The following is a 16976-nucleotide window of genomic DNA, read 5'->3' as shown; positions in this document are numbered from 1 at the left end:
GACTCAGCAGGGCTGGAGGACGCGGCCTCCCCGCGCTGCCTGCACTCTCGAGGGTTTCCTGGTGCTCAGAGGGGTGAGAAAAGCCCTGCGGAGCCCCTGAGACAAGCCCTCAGCTTCGGGTGACGGAGGGATCGGTTCGATTCGGCAGAGAGGGTGCCCGGAGAGCTGCCCTCAGAGACGGGTAAGGCAGGGACTTCCTACCGCACCTCTGGGATGAGCTGGAAGAGCGCGTTAGAGAGCAGCGTGCCGATGGAGAGCGCGATGAAAAACGTGAGGACCCGGCTGAAAAAGGCCTTCTCGGTACACGGTACGATGAAGACTCCGAGCAGGGAGGCCACGTTAATCATCGACACACTGAGAAAACCAAAGCCCCACACTGCGGAACGAGAAGAAACGAGGGCCAGACATTACCGAGGCTCTCGGCGTGGGGAGACGGGGAGGACCCCGAATCTGGGCAGGTGGAAAAGGCTGGCTCCGGGTCTACACCCCCACACCAGGGCCGGCCTCGTGGCACTGGGGCGTCTCTCCCTGTGCTCCGGACACTTCAACTGCGACACAAACCATCATTTTTGTTGCACGGCAGGTGGAAATGAAGCCACCAGGTTACTTGGAAGAGGCTTTCCCGAGCCAGCCCCAGCCTCGCGGCGTGGGAGAAGCCAGTGCTGTGCTCAGGGCAGCTGATCCAAGACCTTGGGCATCGTCAGGACCTGGATGCGTGGAAGCTCGTTTAGCATCTGCTGGTGGCTGGAGGGCAGCGGGTCCCTAAACGTGCCAAGTCACCCCCTCCCACCCACGGGGACTTGCAGCAAGGTTCCCATCATCCAGCTATCCCGGAGAGCCGTGCCGCAGGCACAGCTTCGACCTGTGGTGTGTGCGATCGGGGGCAAAACCACGCTGTGAGCCCACGGCACAAACCACACCGAGGAAAACCCGTCAGGACTCCCAGCTGCTGTAGGCAAGCTGCCTCCTCTCATCTCTGCCAGACTCTGCCTGTGCCACGGAGTCGGGAAGGCTGTCCCACAGGTCCTGGGGTGCCTCATGTCCCCGAGCTCCGTACCCAGGACCGGGCAGCGCTCATGCCCCGCCAGCTCCCCGCTTACCTTCGGCCGAGCTGGGTCTGCTCTCCTCCGTCTGCTCATTTTCCTCATTTTCCAGGTTCTCGGAGGCGCACGCCCGCGACTCCAGCTGCTGCAGGATGGTGGGGCAAAACTCCTTGAACTCGCTGTGCCCCACGGCAGAGCCCTCGCTCAGGTTGTGGATGGCGAAAAGCTCGACAGAGCTGAAGCACTGGGGAAGGGAAGAGACAGGCACGTGCCTTGAGACTCCTGCAACTCTGCAAAGAGGCTTTGGGGGTCTGCAGAGCCCCTGCCTTACCCGGGAGAGGTTCACTCGCTGCTGCGGCGGCTGGGAGATGTTGGCGTGCCCCACTCCCACGTCCAGGCGGTTCAGCAGGGCCTTGAGCTGCTTCAGGCTCAGGGTTTCGCTCTCGCCGTACCGCTGGAGGAGATCCTGCAGGAAGGAGGCTGCAGAAAGCCCCGGTCCCACGGCATCCCTGCCTGCCCAGACCCGCGGGCAGGGGAGAAGGCAGAGCAGCACGAGCAGGCAGCAGCCCCGGGGGCCCGCGCTGGGGATCATGGTGTCTCAGGGATGCTGGAAAAGAAGCCACGCGCTGCCGTTAGCTTTAGCATCCCCAGCGGCTCCGACCACTGCTCTTCCACCCCACAGCTCCATCAGGAGATGGCAGATTTCTTCCCCAGGGAGCCCCAGGCCGGGGTGACACACAGCGCTGCACAGTGCTGAGACCACCTAGATCCCGAAGGGGAACTCGACATCTTCTCAACAAGCGATACAAGACCAGCCGCTTCTCCTCCACCCTGAGCCAAACCCCCGGCACCACCTCCCCAAGCACCCCGCTCACCGCAGCCGTGTGCCGAGGGGTGGGGGGCTGCCGGGACACGGCTCCCGGGGGCTCTCCAGCTCCGCAGCGCCTCAGGATCCCTGGGGGAGAGCAGCCAGTGGTCAGAAAGCAGGCAGCAGCGTGCAGGCAGGGCTGCGATGGGGATCCCGCACACGTGCCTCCACCGGCGGTGCAGCCAGCAAACCCCAGCGCAGTTAATGCCAACGCCGGCTGCCGAATTCGGCTCTCCGTGGGGCGAGGAAGTCACACACCGGCCCCCGGCCACTCTAACGCCACGTCGGGTCCCCCTCGTGCCACCGGGGCCGGGACACACACCCCTCGGGGACCTCTGCCCACCCACGCCAGCGTTCGGAGGACACAGGAGCCCAGGGGCCAGAGGTGGCATTTTCATTAGGTTATATTTTAACTACGATAATTACAATGAACCGGGTACTTCCCAGCCGCAACTGTAGATGCTTTTATAGTATTTGCCTAGAATCAATCCTTGCCCTCTCCGCTCCTTTCATATAAGCCGGGAATCAATAAAAGCGGGGTGGCAGAGATGGGGGGAGCCGGGGCTCGCCCACCAGCACGCGTTGGGTACAAAGGAAGGGGCTCAGAGAGAGGGTGGGAGGCCAGGCACGACCCGCACGTCCACCTTGGGCAGCACCCAAGAGGCTGGAGCGGGGCCCAGGCTGCCTTCCTGGAAAAGCTTCACCAAAAGGTGGACGGCAAATTTGGGATTCACAAGGACAAGCAGAAAATAATTCGCTATCCGCCCTCTCCGTACACCCAGCAGCCATCCCGTTCCCAGCCCGGGGCTCCGCTCCCCTCCCGGTGGCTTGGGCACACGGTGCCTCATGGTTACCCCTTCCCGGGGGGCTCCTCGGGGGAAGCGGTTTGCAGCCCCGGGATGGTTCCCACACCATTGCGCACGGGGCCCCATCCAGCCCAGCTCTGCCCTGGCACGGGACCTGCCACCCCGGCCAAGCCGCACTCCCGCCGCCCGCTCCGGCGCCCCGCCATGCTCATCCCGTGCTGACGGCTTGCAGATTTCAGTCTCCTCCAAAAACAAGCCCAAGACATTTTTGAAGCCCGGCCAACCAATTGTTCTGAAAATAACCTGGGCGCGGGTTTGCGAGGCACGGTGCTGCCCGGGGCGGCGAGGCCAAGCCCGGCAGGACCCCGTTCCCCCTCCAGGACCCCGGTCCCCCTCCGAAGGCGCCCACATTCCCCCGCAGGTTTTACAAGCTTACCACCACTTTGCGAGCTTTGTTCTCCAGGAGAGCCCAGGCCTTGGAGGTTTTAGCCTCCTCCTGCCAGGGCTTAGCTCAGATGCTTTGGCTTAACCCCTCTCCTTCCAAAATGGGGGAGCGAGCTCATCTGGCAAGGTGCTGGTGATGGTAACACCCTGCTCGGGGGTACCTGAGGGACCTCTGCCTCTTCAGCATCCCCCAGCGAGAGCCGGACACCTTCCTCTGCCTCCCCCCTACCCAAATCCACCCTTCCAGACGGGTCCTCCCTGAGCAATGCCCCGTCACAGCCCCAGGAGCAGCCGCCGGCCCAGGTGGCCACGTGGGACATCTGGGTGGCCGGTGACTCCCACAAGGTACACAGGCGCTGGCACACAGCCCACGGTGGCAAAGGCCTGTCCTGCTAGAACTGCATCCCGGGATGGGGACGTTGGCTGCCTTTCCCTCTCCGTGCCGGCCGAGCGCTCCCCACGTCCTTCGTTCCGCCAGGAGCCATACTGCCCGGAGCACACCGATTATCACCAGCCCGTGCCAAGGCACGCAGCCCTCTCCGGTGCCAAAATCGCCCCTAGGGTTTCTCCCAAAACCGGGCTGAGCCGGGCGCACCCAGGGTGGAAAACCGGACCTCAACTTTTACCCGGCTGCCAAACAAAAGGCAGGAAGCGGTTTGCAGGCAGAGCCGGGCAAGGGTTTGAATTACACAGGCTCGCTGCCGTTTTAGGGCAGAAACGAGGTGGAAGAGCTGCCCCTCGGGAAGAGAAGAGCTCAAAGAGGAACAGCCCGGGGGTCTCTGACCCCCCAAACACCGCGGGGAGCCCGGGGCGAAGCAGGAGGGTGCTAAACACATCCCAGCCCCCCCCCATCGCGGGGGCAAAGGGGAGCTGCAGCAAACACCCTGGGGACAGAAACCCCTGCTACAGTCTCTCCATCACCGCCGCCGGCTAAGTGGGGACCCCCCCCCCAAAAGCCCCCCAGCTTTCTGCCCGCTACCTTCAAGGGCGTCCTCTCGCCGGCCACGGGACCTGCTCCTGGGGCCCGGGGAGCCGCGGTGCCGCGCACGGCCCGGCGCCTGACCTACTTTATCGCTCGCTGCCGCGCTGGGACGGGGCAGAGGGAAGAAACCTCTGCCACGGGGAGGGGATGCCCAGGAGGGCGTCCCACGGGACGTGCCCGGGAGCGATGCCCGGCAGTAACGAGAGCGTGCGAAGGAGCTGCCAGGGCCAGGCAAAGCCCCTCTTCTTTCCCACATCCTTTGGGTTCGCTTCCCAGAGCTCATCGATCCCCGTTGCAAACCAATCCCCCCTCCGACCGGGAAGGTGACGCCGGGAACGAGAAACGCTGGCAAAGCCGAGCATGGCCCCGGCAACGTCAGCCCCGCGCCAGATGCTTCCCGAAATCCCGCGCAGGGACAGCTCGCTGTCGCAAACCTAGAGGGGGGCAGCGGGGGGCCCCCGAAACCCCACCGGTCTGCACCTCCCTTCCTGCCAGCGCGGTTTGCAGCCAACGGTCCCGACCTCCTTCTGGAGCAAAAGCCGCTCCACGTGTCTGGCAGCGAAGGCAGGACCTGCCTGCTGGCAGGGAGAGTTTCCATGGCCTGGGGCACGTCCGTGCCCCGGAGGGACGGCAGCCTGCCACGCTCACGCTGGGCCGTGGCCTCCCTTTGCTCCCCCAGGCTGCCTCCACTCAGTTTCTTGTCCCTTAATTTCCCCTAAACCCCTGCCCGCAGGCCCTGGTGCGGGCAGGCAGGCAGCAAAACCGGCTGCCCAGGAGCTACCCTGGCTATCCCACCCCACACGGGTCCCCAGTCCTGCCCCAGTCATCCCCGCCCGCACTGGGCCTGCCCGCTGCCACCCCCAGTCCCTGCCCCATCCCAACACCAGTCCCCATCCCAACAGCCGCTCCCTGGCCCCTTGCCCCCTGCCCCAGCCCCGCCTGGCCCCGCTCCGGCCCCAGAGCTTGCACCGGTGGTGCCAGACCCCATAAGCCGGGTCCTCCGCCCCATACCGGGGTCCTTCACCCCATACCGGGGTCCTTCTCCCCATACCTCACCGCTGCCTGCACCCTCACCTGGCCCCAGACCCCACGGGCGGTCCCAAAGCGAGCCCCATACCTTTCCCCAGGCCCTGTGACCGGTCCTAGGCGCGGTCCTAGACCCCAAAGCCGGTCCCAGACCCCATACTTGGTCCCTGCATCCTTTCCTGCATCCCCATCCCGGTGCTCGGGGCCCGCCCCACTCCCGGTCCCCCGCCGCCCTCCCCGCGGTGCCCCGTCCCCGCAGCCGGTTCCCCACCCACTCTCCTCTCCATTCCATTCCATTCCATTCCATTCCATCCCATCCCATCCCATCCCATCCCGGCCCTACCTCCCGCTCCCGCCGCCGCCGCCGCCGCCCGGTCCGCACGGTCCCAGCCGCGCAGGGCGCACGCTCAGCCAGCGGCACGGGGAGCGCTCCCATTGGCCGGCGGCACGGCGGGCCCCGCCCTCCACCCCGCGACCCCGCCCCGCCCACCGCCGTGCAGCGCCGAGCACCGCGGCAGCGGCGTGGCAGGGTCGGGGGGTCACGGGGGAGCGGGCACCCTACGGACCCCTCCCGGGGACACGGGGCACCCCACGGGCCACCCCTGGGGGTGTATGGCACTGCACAGACCCCCCCAGGCACCCCCTGGGGGCACGGGGCGCCTCACAGACCCCCCCAAACACCCCTCGGGGGCACGGGGCACCCCACGGACACCTCCTAGGGGGACAGAGCACCCCACAGAGCCCCCCCCCCGGCTATATGGCACTGAACAGACCTCACACAGACCCCCCAGGCACGCCTTGGGGTTATGGAGCACCCCATGGACCCCACCAAGCACCCCTCGGGGGCATGGGGCACCCCATGGACCCCCCCCCAGGCACCCCTCGGGGTTATGGAGCACCCCATGGACTCCCCCAAACACCCCTTGGGGGCACAGGGCACCCCTCAGACCCCTCCCAAGGGGACAGAGTACCAAACAGACCCCACCTGAGGGGACATGGCACCCCAGGGACCCCCCTGGAAGGGACCGGAGGGGTTCCCGGGGGGGGCTGAGCCCGCCAACCTGGCAGCCAGGGGCCGTCCCGGCTCTCCTCCCCGTGCCAAGGAGCCGGCAAGGACAAGGCAGCCTTTCTCCCCGCCGGCAGCGGTGACGGCGCGATATAAAAAGCCGGCTGGTGGGAGGCCAGGCACACCGGGGGCCCGGCCGGTTGCCCCGAGCCATCACCCCCACTTTGGCCCCAGCACCCCCCCCTTTGGCTTCACCCCACGCCAAAACACCCGCCCGGGCCGGGCGAAGGCTGCCAAAGTCCGCCGGGGCCAGCAAATAAAAGGGGATAAAAGCTGCTATCGGCGAGGGGCGACGGTGAATGATTAACCCAGGGCGCAAAGGACGCGGTGACGGGCTCTGCTCCTGCCTGCCAGGCTCACTGCCTGCTCCTGCCTGCCAGGCAGCATCGTGTCGCTGCTGTGTGTCCCCCTCCCTGTCCCCTCCATCCTGGGACCCCCCCCAGGGAAAGAAGGGTCGGGATGTCCCCTCCCTACGAGCACCCAGCCCCTTCACCCACCGTCACCCAACCCGCACCAAGAGGGAGCGGCTGCCAGCAACACTTTTATTGAAGTTAACTGAAAACTAGAGTTACAGCCAAAAAAAATATTAAATATTTTCAACTTTTTTTTGCATAAAAAGGGAGGGGAGAGGGTGGGAGGCTCCCGCTGTACCCCCATCCCTGCCACTGCTTGCACAAGGGGTGGGTCGGGGGCACGTGAAATCCAGGTGATTTTGGGGGTGCTCTTGCAGCCCCTCCACAGCCCCCCCAACAGCTTCAAACTCAGAGGTCTCAAACATGGCTTGACCACAGCAAAGAAACACCTGAAATAGCTGAAAACTCAAAACAAATGCTTTTTTCCCCTTGGGATATCGACCTGCTCTCCTACCAGTCTGACAGAATTAAAAAAAAAAAAAAAAAAAAAAAAAAAAAAAAAAAAAAAAAAGACTTCTCCTTGGAAAAGCAGTGACTTTTTAAGGATGTGACAACCAGCCGAACTGGAGCTGGGTTTGTTAAACAGGAGCTCGAAAAAGCAAACTAAAATTTTAAACTGGCGGCTGTCTCGATGGCAATGCAAGAGATTGGGGGGAAAAAAAAAATACCAGAAATCTTTGGGTTTTGGATCCAGCGCCTGCACGGGGCAGGGGGACGGGCAGGGATGGGCTGCAGCCTGCGCTGCGGGAGGACCATCACCTTTGGGGCTCATCTACTCAAACCCCTTTGCTGGGAGGACTGGAAACCAGTGGGCAGAGGCTGGCAGCCCCGCAGCAGCGGGGTTTTGCTCCGGGTTCATTCCCATGGAGATGAATCCCAAGAGCCCACGCCTCCGGGGCCATGCTGCCGTACCGGAGCGCTTCCGAGCATCCTTTCAAAACAACAATAAAAATGAACCCAAGAAACTATGTGCAGAAATAAATTAATTTAAAACCAAAACAAAACACATTTAAGGAAAGACAGTCCCCCTTGCAGGAGGCTTAACAGCAGCGGCTGGGGGAGCCGAACCCCAAAACGAGCCCTTTCTCCCCCCGTTGCCAGCACGCCGGCTATAGGAAGAAGAGCTTGTCGCAGAGCTGGGCGCTGGGCTCGTGGTGCAGGACCTGTCCCGAGAGGAAGGCCAGCTTGTGCGCGTATTTGCACGGGGCAGGGACCCGGACGGTGCCCGGCCAGTTCCAGTACAGGTGACAGAGCTTGAAAGTCAACCTGGGGACAGCGAGAGGAGAGGCTGTGAGTGTTCCCTGGCATCCTGGGGCTTGCCGGATCGCTGCTTCGGGGCCGGATCCTGCTCCCGAAGGCAGCGCCGTGCTGCAGCAGCAGGGAGCTGCAAAGGCTGCAAGGCCAAACCTGCTCACAGGGCTGTTTTCTTCCCGACCGCACGAGTTAAAGGTCAGGCTCTGCCTCGGCACTGATAGTGGCTGATTGCATTAATTACCCGGGTACTATTTGAGCCGTGTTTGAACCCGCAGCAGCTCTCCTGCAAGGCCACCCACGCCAGCACCGGGTGACACAGATTTTCCTTTATCACACTTGCAATTAGTTCTTGCCCAGAGAGGAGGCAAGACGGATGCCATCCGCCTCCTCTCCCTCATCCGCTGTCGAGGCCTCCCAGCTAACCCAGCACGAAGAGCAGACTCAGCCCAGTGCCTGCCCAGGTACCTGCTGCCCTCCCCTCTAGCTCCAGGGGACTGTTTTGCAAAAAAAGAAACCCAACCAAACCCCAAATTTGGGGGGTCAGACACGGGTCCCCACGCTGCAGGATGTCGGGGGTGCTGTGGAAAGCCTGCCCTTACCTCTGCAGGGTGTCAGGGGGCTGCCCTTACCTTTGCAGGGTGTCGGGGGGGCTGTAGAAAGCCTGCCCTTACCTCTGCAGGGTGTCGGGGGGCTGCCCTTACCTCTGCAGGGTGTCGGGGGGGCTGTGGAAAGCCTGCCCTTACCTCTGCAGGGTGTCGGGGGGCTGCCCTTACCTCTGCAGGGTGTCGGGGGGCTGCCCTTACCTCTGCAGGTGCTCGCAGCTGAGGTTGGCCGTGTTCAGCACGCAGACGTAGCGCGTGGGGATGCTGCAGCCTTGGCGAGAGTGATGGGCCAACAAAAAGAAATCCTGCCTGAGAGGGAGGGAAGGGAAAGGTTTTCTTGCACCCCAGGTTTTTTTTTTTGCACCCCAGGGGTTTTTTTTTTGTTTTTGCACCCCACGCAGCTTTCCCGAAAGCAGCCGGCGTCGCTGCCGCTGCCACTCACCAGTCCGAGCTGGTGACCGTGTGGTCGATGACCGTCCCCGGAGGAGGGGATGTGAATTGCTCCGCCGTGAGGGTGTAAAAGTTGGTGCTGATTTGTTTCTGCACCACCATGACCACCATGCTGGGCTGGTAGTTCTCAAAGGTGTCGAAGCACTTCTGCATCTGCGGGATCTCATACTTGAGCACGGTGTCGAGCTGGCTGTCGGACACGCCGTCCCTGTACACGACTATCTTCTTGGGCAAGCAATGGTTCATCTGGGGAAGCAGAAATTGGAAGAGCTCGCTGTTTTTCTCCCCCATCACGCACAGGACTGGCTGGCAGGGGGAGATGCATGCCCTGGCAAGAAGCTGGGCACTAGATGCCCACTGCATCTCCAGGGCTGACAATTCAGTGGTCTTGCAGCCTGTGAATTCAACCCATCACCCTCGAGCTTTGCAGAAAGCCCCTAATTATACTCAGCCCCAGCAAATGCATTTCAAAACAGGTTTCAGAGGGGCTGGCAGGGCAAAGAGAAGCAGCGTTTGCACTGATCCTGCCCGCGGGCAAGCGTTTGGTGACCACCAAACTTCCAGTTTTCAGGAGCGTTTCTCCAGCACCCGCAGAGGGATGGGAAAATCCCCAGAGCGGGTCCTGGCCCCTGCCCCATCACACGCTGCTTTTCTCACGCTGGGGACGTGGGACAAGAGGACAGGGCTCAGCAGTTCGATGCCGATACGAGCAGAGGCGTAACGTGGCACTTCCCCCAGCGCAAACTAATCCTCGAGGCAGGTTCGCACGTTCCCGAGATAAGGGTGAGCCTCCCCGGGGCGCGCGTGGCTGCGGGCGCCGCATCCAGTCCAAAGGCTGCCGAGGACGTTTGCTCGCTCGCACACACTCGGGCCGAGAGGTTTGGGGTGTTTTTCCCTCGCTTTGAGGAGACGTTAAGCCACGGGAGGGCTTTTTCTGATAACGCCGGGCTGGGGGTTTGGCCTCACCTCGTGGAAGTGTTGGAGGGCATCGGCCAGGCAGAGCCGCAGGCTGTCGGCGATCTCCTGGTGGGGCATCTGGAAGACCACCCTGGAGTACCACTTGGTGAGGACGCTGGGGACGGAGGAGGAGGGGGGGAAAGGATGAACGTCAGGCACCCTCCTCGCCAGCCAAAGTCCACCGAGCCGTTGTGCAACCGAAACCGACCCCGGCTCGGTGCTCGCGGCACCTTTCCCAGCGATACGGCGCCGAGGGCGCGCCAAAGGCCACCGCCGCTTGCGCCGGCGGCCAGCGACGCCCAACATAAACACGCTGGCGGAGACCTTGCTGAGCGCAGCAGTCGGGGAAGGCATCAGCTTCGCTCCTTTCCCGGCAAAGGGGAGGCAGCGGCGATGCTGGTGTGGGATTCCCCCCTCCTGCATCCCCAGGGCGGAGCGGGAGGAAAGCCTTCCCCCCCCCGGGGGCACCACGTACTGATTCATGCTGGCCACGAAGCCGATGACGGACCGCATCCCTTTGCTGCGGCCGTGGTAGATGTCCATGCCGATAACCATCAGCTGTTTCTGGGGGGGAAAAAAAGGCAAGTGGGAGTTAGGGTTAAAGTCAGACACCTCTGGGCTGCCCTGCCCGGATCCCTCCAGCTGCGAGGGACGTTGCACGCACAAAACGGAGACACCGACCCCAATTCTCCAGGTGGTTCATCCGCCTCCCCAGAGGGAAGCCCGTGACCACAACAGTTTACACCCCAGAGCTTGCAAACTCATCACACGCACGTGCCGAGCGGTTTTGCCCGCCTTACCAGGGGGATGTCGACCCCCCAGAGCTCGCCGCCCAGCTTGCAGTTCATCTGCAGCAGGACTTTCTGGACCACGCTCCTCATCTTGCCCGACTGGCCCGCAAGGGATTGCGCGTTGATGACCTGCAGCGGGGAGGGGGGCAGAAAAAAAACCAGGGAAAAGCGAGGCTGGAGATGCCCACGGCTTCCCCGCGCCGGTGGTCCCCTTCTGCCGAGCCCCTCGCCTACCTGGGAGGGCACCGGGGACTGCACGCAGCACAGCTTCTTGATGGCCCCGTACAAGTCCTCCCGGCTGCTGGAGATTATGCAGAGGAGCAGCTGCACCTTGTCCTGCGAGGAAGCGCAGCAGGAGAGGGCGATGCACAAGCATGGGATGCAGGAGGATCCGAGAAGATCCACCGGCTTGCACAGCCCTCCCCAGCAGGCACATTAACCTCGTGCTAACCTGCGCTATATCCCCTCGATGCCCCCCTCCTCACCTCGCTACCCAAAACGCTTCGGATGGTCTTGGCGTAGGTCTCGATGCGGTCATCCTTCAGCTCCACCAAGGCGGGACGGCTGACGTGCATGCCAATGGGGCCACAGACGCTCTCCATGGCGGCCACCAAATCCTTCGCCAGGTCCTGCAGGCGCTTCGGGTAAACCAGCAGCCAGTAATTCATGGCGATCTAGGAGGGAGGCGAGGAAAGCCCTTGCCTCGGGGCCGTGGCTGCCGAACCATGCAGCTCCCAGCCCTGCAGCACAGAGGGAAATTTGGGAGAGGGAAAGCGGCCCGAGAGGAAACCTAAAGGGCACACCACATCCGATTCCTGCAGTCTGAAAGCCTTCAGCCACGCCAGGAGGAGGTGGGAAAGCAGGCGCCACGGCCACGTACCTCTAACCTCCTTAGGAAAAACAGGCTGAAGCATAAAGCCAATATAAATAAGGGAAGGGTTTCAGCTCGAACAAGCTCAGACGGGAGCGGGGCAGACGGGATGCCAGCACTAAGAAAACCCATCCCAGTTTTCAAACAAGGGGATGTTGTTGCGAGGGCCAAGCCGTGGGCTCACCGCCGAGATGGAGGCTTCTCGCGTGACCTCCTTGTTCCAGCTCAGGTCCTCGGCGGGGATGAAGGAGCTGTGCCGCAGGTTGATCCTCTCCGCGGGCAGGACTCGGCCCTGGGTCTGAACAGAGCAGAAATCCATGGCAGCTCCGGTGCTGCCGCAGTGCAGCTGTCACCTCCGTTCCTGGGAAGAGGGGAAGCTCGGAGCCCCGGCACCCCGCAGCCCCTACCCTGTGGATGTCCGGGTCCAGGCTGAGCCCCCAGCGCATCAGCTCCTGCGAGGCCTCCGGGCTGTCCTTGATCCTGCGCAGGAGGCCGGTGAGCCGCGTGTAGTGCTGCCTGGGGCTCTGCAGCATCTCCCGCATCACGTCCTGCAGCGGGCGGGCACGGGAGGAGACGGGTTGGGGAACCCTCGGGTGCGATGGGGGGCTCTGAGCTTCCCCCCGGCAGCGGCTGCCCGGGGCTCAGCTCTCCAAACCAGGCAACGCCGGCTCGGGTGAGCAGGGACCATCAGATGCAAACGTGCTCTGACCTTCACCATTCGACTGTCCTTCCTTATCTCGGGGACCCCGGTCATGAAGGTGAGCTCCGGCACGAGCAGTACCATGTCCAGCCGACGCTGCAGGGAGGGGGACAGGACCGTCAGCACCCTGAGGGGGCTGCAAGCCCCTGCCCTCCCCGCGACGGGCAGGACAGGGGCTGGAGGAGCCGAGAAAAGACCGTGGGTCTCAATTTCCCCTTCCCCAGGCCTCCGTGCCTAGCTCACCTTCCCCTCCGGCGTCTGTTTTTCCTTGGGCCTGTGCACGAGCAGCGGCTGGTCCAGCTCTCTGATCGTGATCCCGTAGGCTTTGCTGGAAAAACGGCAGGGAGACGGCATCAGGCGAGATGTTCCTGCTCCTGCTCACCCACCTTGGCTCAGAGCCGGGCATCAAACCCTTCCCCACGGGCAGACGCTTATCCCAAGGGATGCTCCAGCGGGTCCCTACCTGTAGTAGTCCACGAAGGTGATCTCCTCGCCACTGGCCAGGGTGAAACTGTCCCTCGGGGTCTTGTTCCAGTCGATGTCGTCGATGCGGTAGGTGCGGTTGTTGTAGCGGGTGATGACCACGTTGCCCACCAGCTGCTTGGTGCACTCGTCCTGGAAGCTGCTGAGGCTTTGCTTGTAGATGGCGTGCCTGCGGCAGGGAGAGAGGGAGGAGGAGAGCCTCACGGTGACGCTCCCTGCCCGTGCGACCCCAAAAATAAAATGCCTTTTGCCAAACGGCCCCGGGCACGCGGCTGCTGGAAAACCACCCTCATCCCTAAAGCCCCGTAGGGCTCCTCCAGGTTTTTTTCCCCTTCTCTTACATGAAATTCAGGACGGAATCGCTGCGGATGACTTTGTGGATGGCGTCGACCAAGAGGAAGAGGCCGCCATCCTTCTTCCGGATGCTGACAGAGTATCCCGGCCAAATCTGCAGCCTGCGCCCGGAGGGGAAGATGCGCTTGGGTTAAAACCGGAGCCGCCTGCACGGCGCTTGCCAGAGGAGCCGGGCAGCCGTCCCGCTCACCAAGGAGCGCTCAAAACACACGGGGATTTATTTCCCAGCTGGCTGCCAGCTTTCAGCTAATAACCCCTGAACTGCACTGCAGAAAACAGGCGCTCTGAGGTCAGGCTAACCAGAGCTGGCCAAGAGAGCTGACCTGGCAAAGACTTCGGAGTTTCCAGCCTTGCACTACGGCCGGGGGGACAGGGACGTCCCCAGCTCGCACCCACATGCCCGGGCAGCAGCAGGAGGAAACCGTGTCCAGCACCCACCTGTAATGCTGTAATATGGTGGCCTGGGCAGGTTCAAAGAAATTTCTCCCGACAAGCTTCATATCTAAGATTCTCATCACCCTAGGAAAGAAAAATAAAAGCAGGATGGGCTCCGGCTCGGAGGGAGGAGGAGGAGGAGGAGGGTCTCCTCCCCGGAGCTCGGGGAGAGTCTCCGCCGTCCCTCACCTCCGGAAAACCACGTTGTAAAAGGGGATGCAGAGATCCGAGCTGGGCTCGAGGACCTTGGTTATCTGGATGGTGATGGCGATCTCCTCCCCGTCGCTCCTCCTCTGAGCCTTCAGACTGACTGGCTGCGGGGCGAGACGGTGCGTTAGCCGGGGCGGGAGGGATGCTCTCCCACCCGGCACGTGGGCTGGAGACCAGGGGAGGGGGGGGGGCATCCCCGTGCCCCCAAATCGGCTAGAACAACCTCACCCTGCTGTGGATTGCATCGCCCCTTACCTGGGGGAGCAGGATGGGCAGGTAGAGGATGGAGCCGTCGAACGCGGTCACGTCCCCCGTCACCGCCCGGTGCTCCTTCAGCATGGCGAAGCGCGCGCTCCTGCACTCCACCTCGGGGCTGCCGGAGACGGGGATGCATCGCCTGCCGCCGCTGGCAAGTCCTCGGTCTTTTAACCCCCCTCTGCTCCCCCCCCCACCAGCGAGACCTCGCTCAGGACCCCAAGAACCCCACGACGGGGGGAAAAGCCAGAGCTCATTTGCTTTGCTGCCCTGCAGCAGCTCTGCCCGCAGGCACCGTGGCCGCGCCGGCCGCTCCATCTAGCGGCTACTGGGACAGCGGGACGGAGGGAGAGACACGGAGGGCTCCGCTCCGGGGGCACCCACCCTTCAAGGGGCTGCGGGGGAGCCCGGCCCCCCACACCCACGCCGATACCTGAAGGTAACGTGGTACTGGTAGACGGCTTCGTTCTGGCAGTGGATTTTCACTGAGTTCAGCCCCACGGCTAAGGTGGTTCCCTTCGCCGCCGGCTTCGTCCACGCTGCCCTAGGAGAGACGGGGCAGAGGCAGGGTGGTGAGCCGGGACCCCCGCTGGCACTTGGACCCCAAAACGCAGGGCTGGGGCTCACCAATGCTTCACTTACGGTCTGCCGGCAGCCGGGGGGGTTCCTGGGGCGGGTGTGGATGGCAAGGAAGGCTGGGGTCCCGGTGGGCGCAGGGTGGGCGCAGGAGCAGTGCAGGGCTTCCCGCGGGACAGCACGGCGGCGTCTCTCCCAGGGGAACCGGGCAGCGTGTCCCCTCTGCCTCGCCACAGGATCCTGCGTCCCCAGCGCAGGCAGAGGTGAGCCCCGGCACGTTGGGGACACGCCGGTGGCATCCTGGCTGCAAACCCCCAATGATGGCCCTCCCCACCCCCCACCCCCTCAGTGCAACCCCCCCTGCAATCCGCCCCCCCCTCCGGCAGCCGGGTCCCCCTGCTCATGCCCCACACACAGCGGGTGCTCCCTGCCTGGAGATGCTCAAAACACCGAGTTTTGGCGGCAAGCCGCTGCGCCGGCCGCAGCACCATGTCACCGAGGAGGCGGCATGGGTACTGGCTTGGTCATGCCAGCGGTGTCACTTGCAGAGCGTCCCCCCAGCCCGCTGCCAGCGGGGTCGGTGATTAAACCGTCAGAAGGACTCGGGGCCAAGGCAGGAAGGGGGACGGGGGGGACGGGGGAGACTCACCGCCCACGTGTGGGGAGCACCGCTGCCACTGCTGCCGCCACCCCCTTGTCATCCTCCACTGCCGGGCCGGGCCGGGCCAGAGCCTCTACCACGCCAGTGGTGCCACGGCCTGCGGGATGGAGAGGGTACGGTGGGCAGCCAGGCCGGGCCTCCCCGGACCTGCCCCCCCCCCCCGGGCACAACCACCTACCGAGGGGCCAGTCCCCCGCCTCCAGAGAGGGGCAGGGCCGCTCGCCGAGGCCCAGGCCGCAGAGCAGGGCAGAGAGTGGCGCCAGGGAGGGCCGGGGCTCGGGCGGGCCGGGCTGGGGCAGGCGCTGGGCACGGCCCGGGAGCCCCCGCAGCCTGCCCGGGGGAGCGGGGGCCGGGCCGGGGCCGGGCAGGCGGAAGGGCCTGGGGGGCTCCATGGCCGCCCGCCCTCGAAGCGGCCACCTGCAGCGCCGAGCACGCCGCCGCCGCCTCACTGCGCAGGCGCGGCTCCGCCCACCCGCCGCCCCACCCTTCAGTGGGCAGCTCGCTGGCCACGCCCCTCGCGGAGATGCCCCCCGCACGGGAGTGGGCTTCAGCACCGCGGACAGCGCCCGTCGCGGGGGGGGGGCGGGGCCGGGGCAGGAGAAGGGGCGGGGCCGGAGCGGGGGCGGGGCCGGGGCAGCTGCGGTGGGGCGGGGGGGGTAAGATGGGATGGGGCAGGGGGGTAAGATGGGATGGGATGGGATGGGATGGGATGGGATGGGGCAGGGCAGGGGGGTAAGATGGGATGAGGCAGGGCAGGGGAGTAAGATGGGATGGGGGGGGGGGGGGGCAACAGCAGAGGGGCAACTGCAGCCCCAGCCCCGCACTGCACAGGAAATTGGTGCTTCCCTGCCTGCCAGGGGGGGCATCCAGGGAATATTTGGTTCCATGATGACAGACAGTTGGGTGATGCTGTTCCATCCCCCCCAGACACACAGCCTCCTGTCCCCCCCCCATGGGGATGCGGTGGTGGCCACTCACTGGCCCCCCCACCCCGTGCTGCAGCGGTGCCCAGGGCCAATACTGGTCCCCTGCGGGGGGGGGGGGGTGTCCATACACCCTGCCGCCTCCATGCTGCTTCCTTGGCATGGAGCAGGGAGATGCTCCCGGCTGCCTGCCCCTGCCCAGCCCCTTGGGGTGCTCAGCCCACCAGCACAGCCCGGGGCGGGGGGGCCGGGGCTCTGCCCGAGGAGCCCTGGCACCGCACAGGGGCCCCCCCGGCTCTCCCAAGGGAGCAGTGGGTGAGTAAGTGGCTGAGGACGCGGCCCCGTGTGCCAGTGCCGAATGTGCCATGCTGGGACCAGGGACCGACGGGCTGGTGACAAGCGGTGGAGCAGGCGGCACGGGGTGGAGGCTGCTGGCGGCACCATGGAGGAGACGGGAGGAAACTGAGCAGCCCCACGTGGGTGGAAAAGAGGTTTTTATTCTACATTTCTCCCCGCAGGCATGTGTCCTGCTCTCCCCAGCGTGCGCAGGGCTGCTAGAGAGCCAGGGGGGTCACCACAGTCCTGCACATCCAGAAATCTGTGAGCTGCAGGCAGCCACGGCCCCTGCCTGCTTTGCAGTGGGTCTGAGGGACAGAGCTGGAGCCCCCAGCCCCGGTGCTGCTCCGCTGCAGGACCAGGACAGAAGTAGGAGCCAACCCTGCGCCCGTGCCTGCAGAAGACACCTCTCCGTGTCCCAAAGGCAAGGCTGGAGGGGCTGAGGGCAGAGCCGGGGTGCTGCAGGGTCC

General features: G+C 64.4%; 2 protein-coding genes across 2 annotated transcripts; both read right to left on the bottom strand.

Moving 5' to 3' along the window:
• Window positions 1–201: 201 nt before the first annotated feature.
• On the bottom strand, window positions 202–1973 carry LOC127028612 (metal cation symporter ZIP14-like; the record flags this gene model as incomplete). The annotated part of the gene is made up of 4 exons (XM_050914333.1): window positions 1919–1973; window positions 1375–1650; window positions 1101–1287; window positions 202–376 (listed from the first exon to the last, which is right to left on the bottom strand). Coding segments are annotated over exons 2-4 (623 nt in total), but the record flags the coding sequence as incomplete, so codon positions are not given.
• Window positions 1974–7182: 5209 nt separating this feature from the next.
• PIWIL2 (piwi like RNA-mediated gene silencing 2) lies at window positions 7183–15639 on the bottom strand. Its single transcript, XM_050914334.1, has 21 exons — window positions 15426–15639; window positions 15236–15344; window positions 14653–14826; window positions 14444–14554; window positions 14011–14128; window positions 13735–13859; window positions 13549–13629; window positions 13098–13211; window positions 12737–12925; window positions 12517–12601; window positions 12283–12369; window positions 11981–12121; window positions 11758–11871; window positions 11188–11376; window positions 10937–11038; window positions 10712–10831; window positions 10387–10475; window positions 9921–10026; window positions 8947–9200; window positions 8706–8813; window positions 7183–7914 (listed from the first exon to the last, which is right to left on the bottom strand). Exons 1-21 carry the CDS (start codon window positions 15637–15639, stop codon window positions 7758–7760), a joined length of 2787 nt encoding a protein of 928 aa, XP_050770291.1. The 3' UTR covers window positions 7183–7757.
• Window positions 15640–16976: the final 1337 nt, after the last annotated feature.

The sequence above is a fragment of the Gymnogyps californianus genome, unplaced genomic scaffold, assembly GCF_018139145.2.
Source record: "Gymnogyps californianus isolate 813 unplaced genomic scaffold, ASM1813914v2 HiC_scaffold_361, whole genome shotgun sequence".
Classification (NCBI taxonomy): domain Eukaryota; kingdom Metazoa; phylum Chordata; class Aves; order Accipitriformes; family Cathartidae; genus Gymnogyps; species Gymnogyps californianus.
The sequence above is the reverse complement of the archived record's forward strand: the minus strand, read 5'-3'. Positions and strand labels throughout refer to the sequence as shown.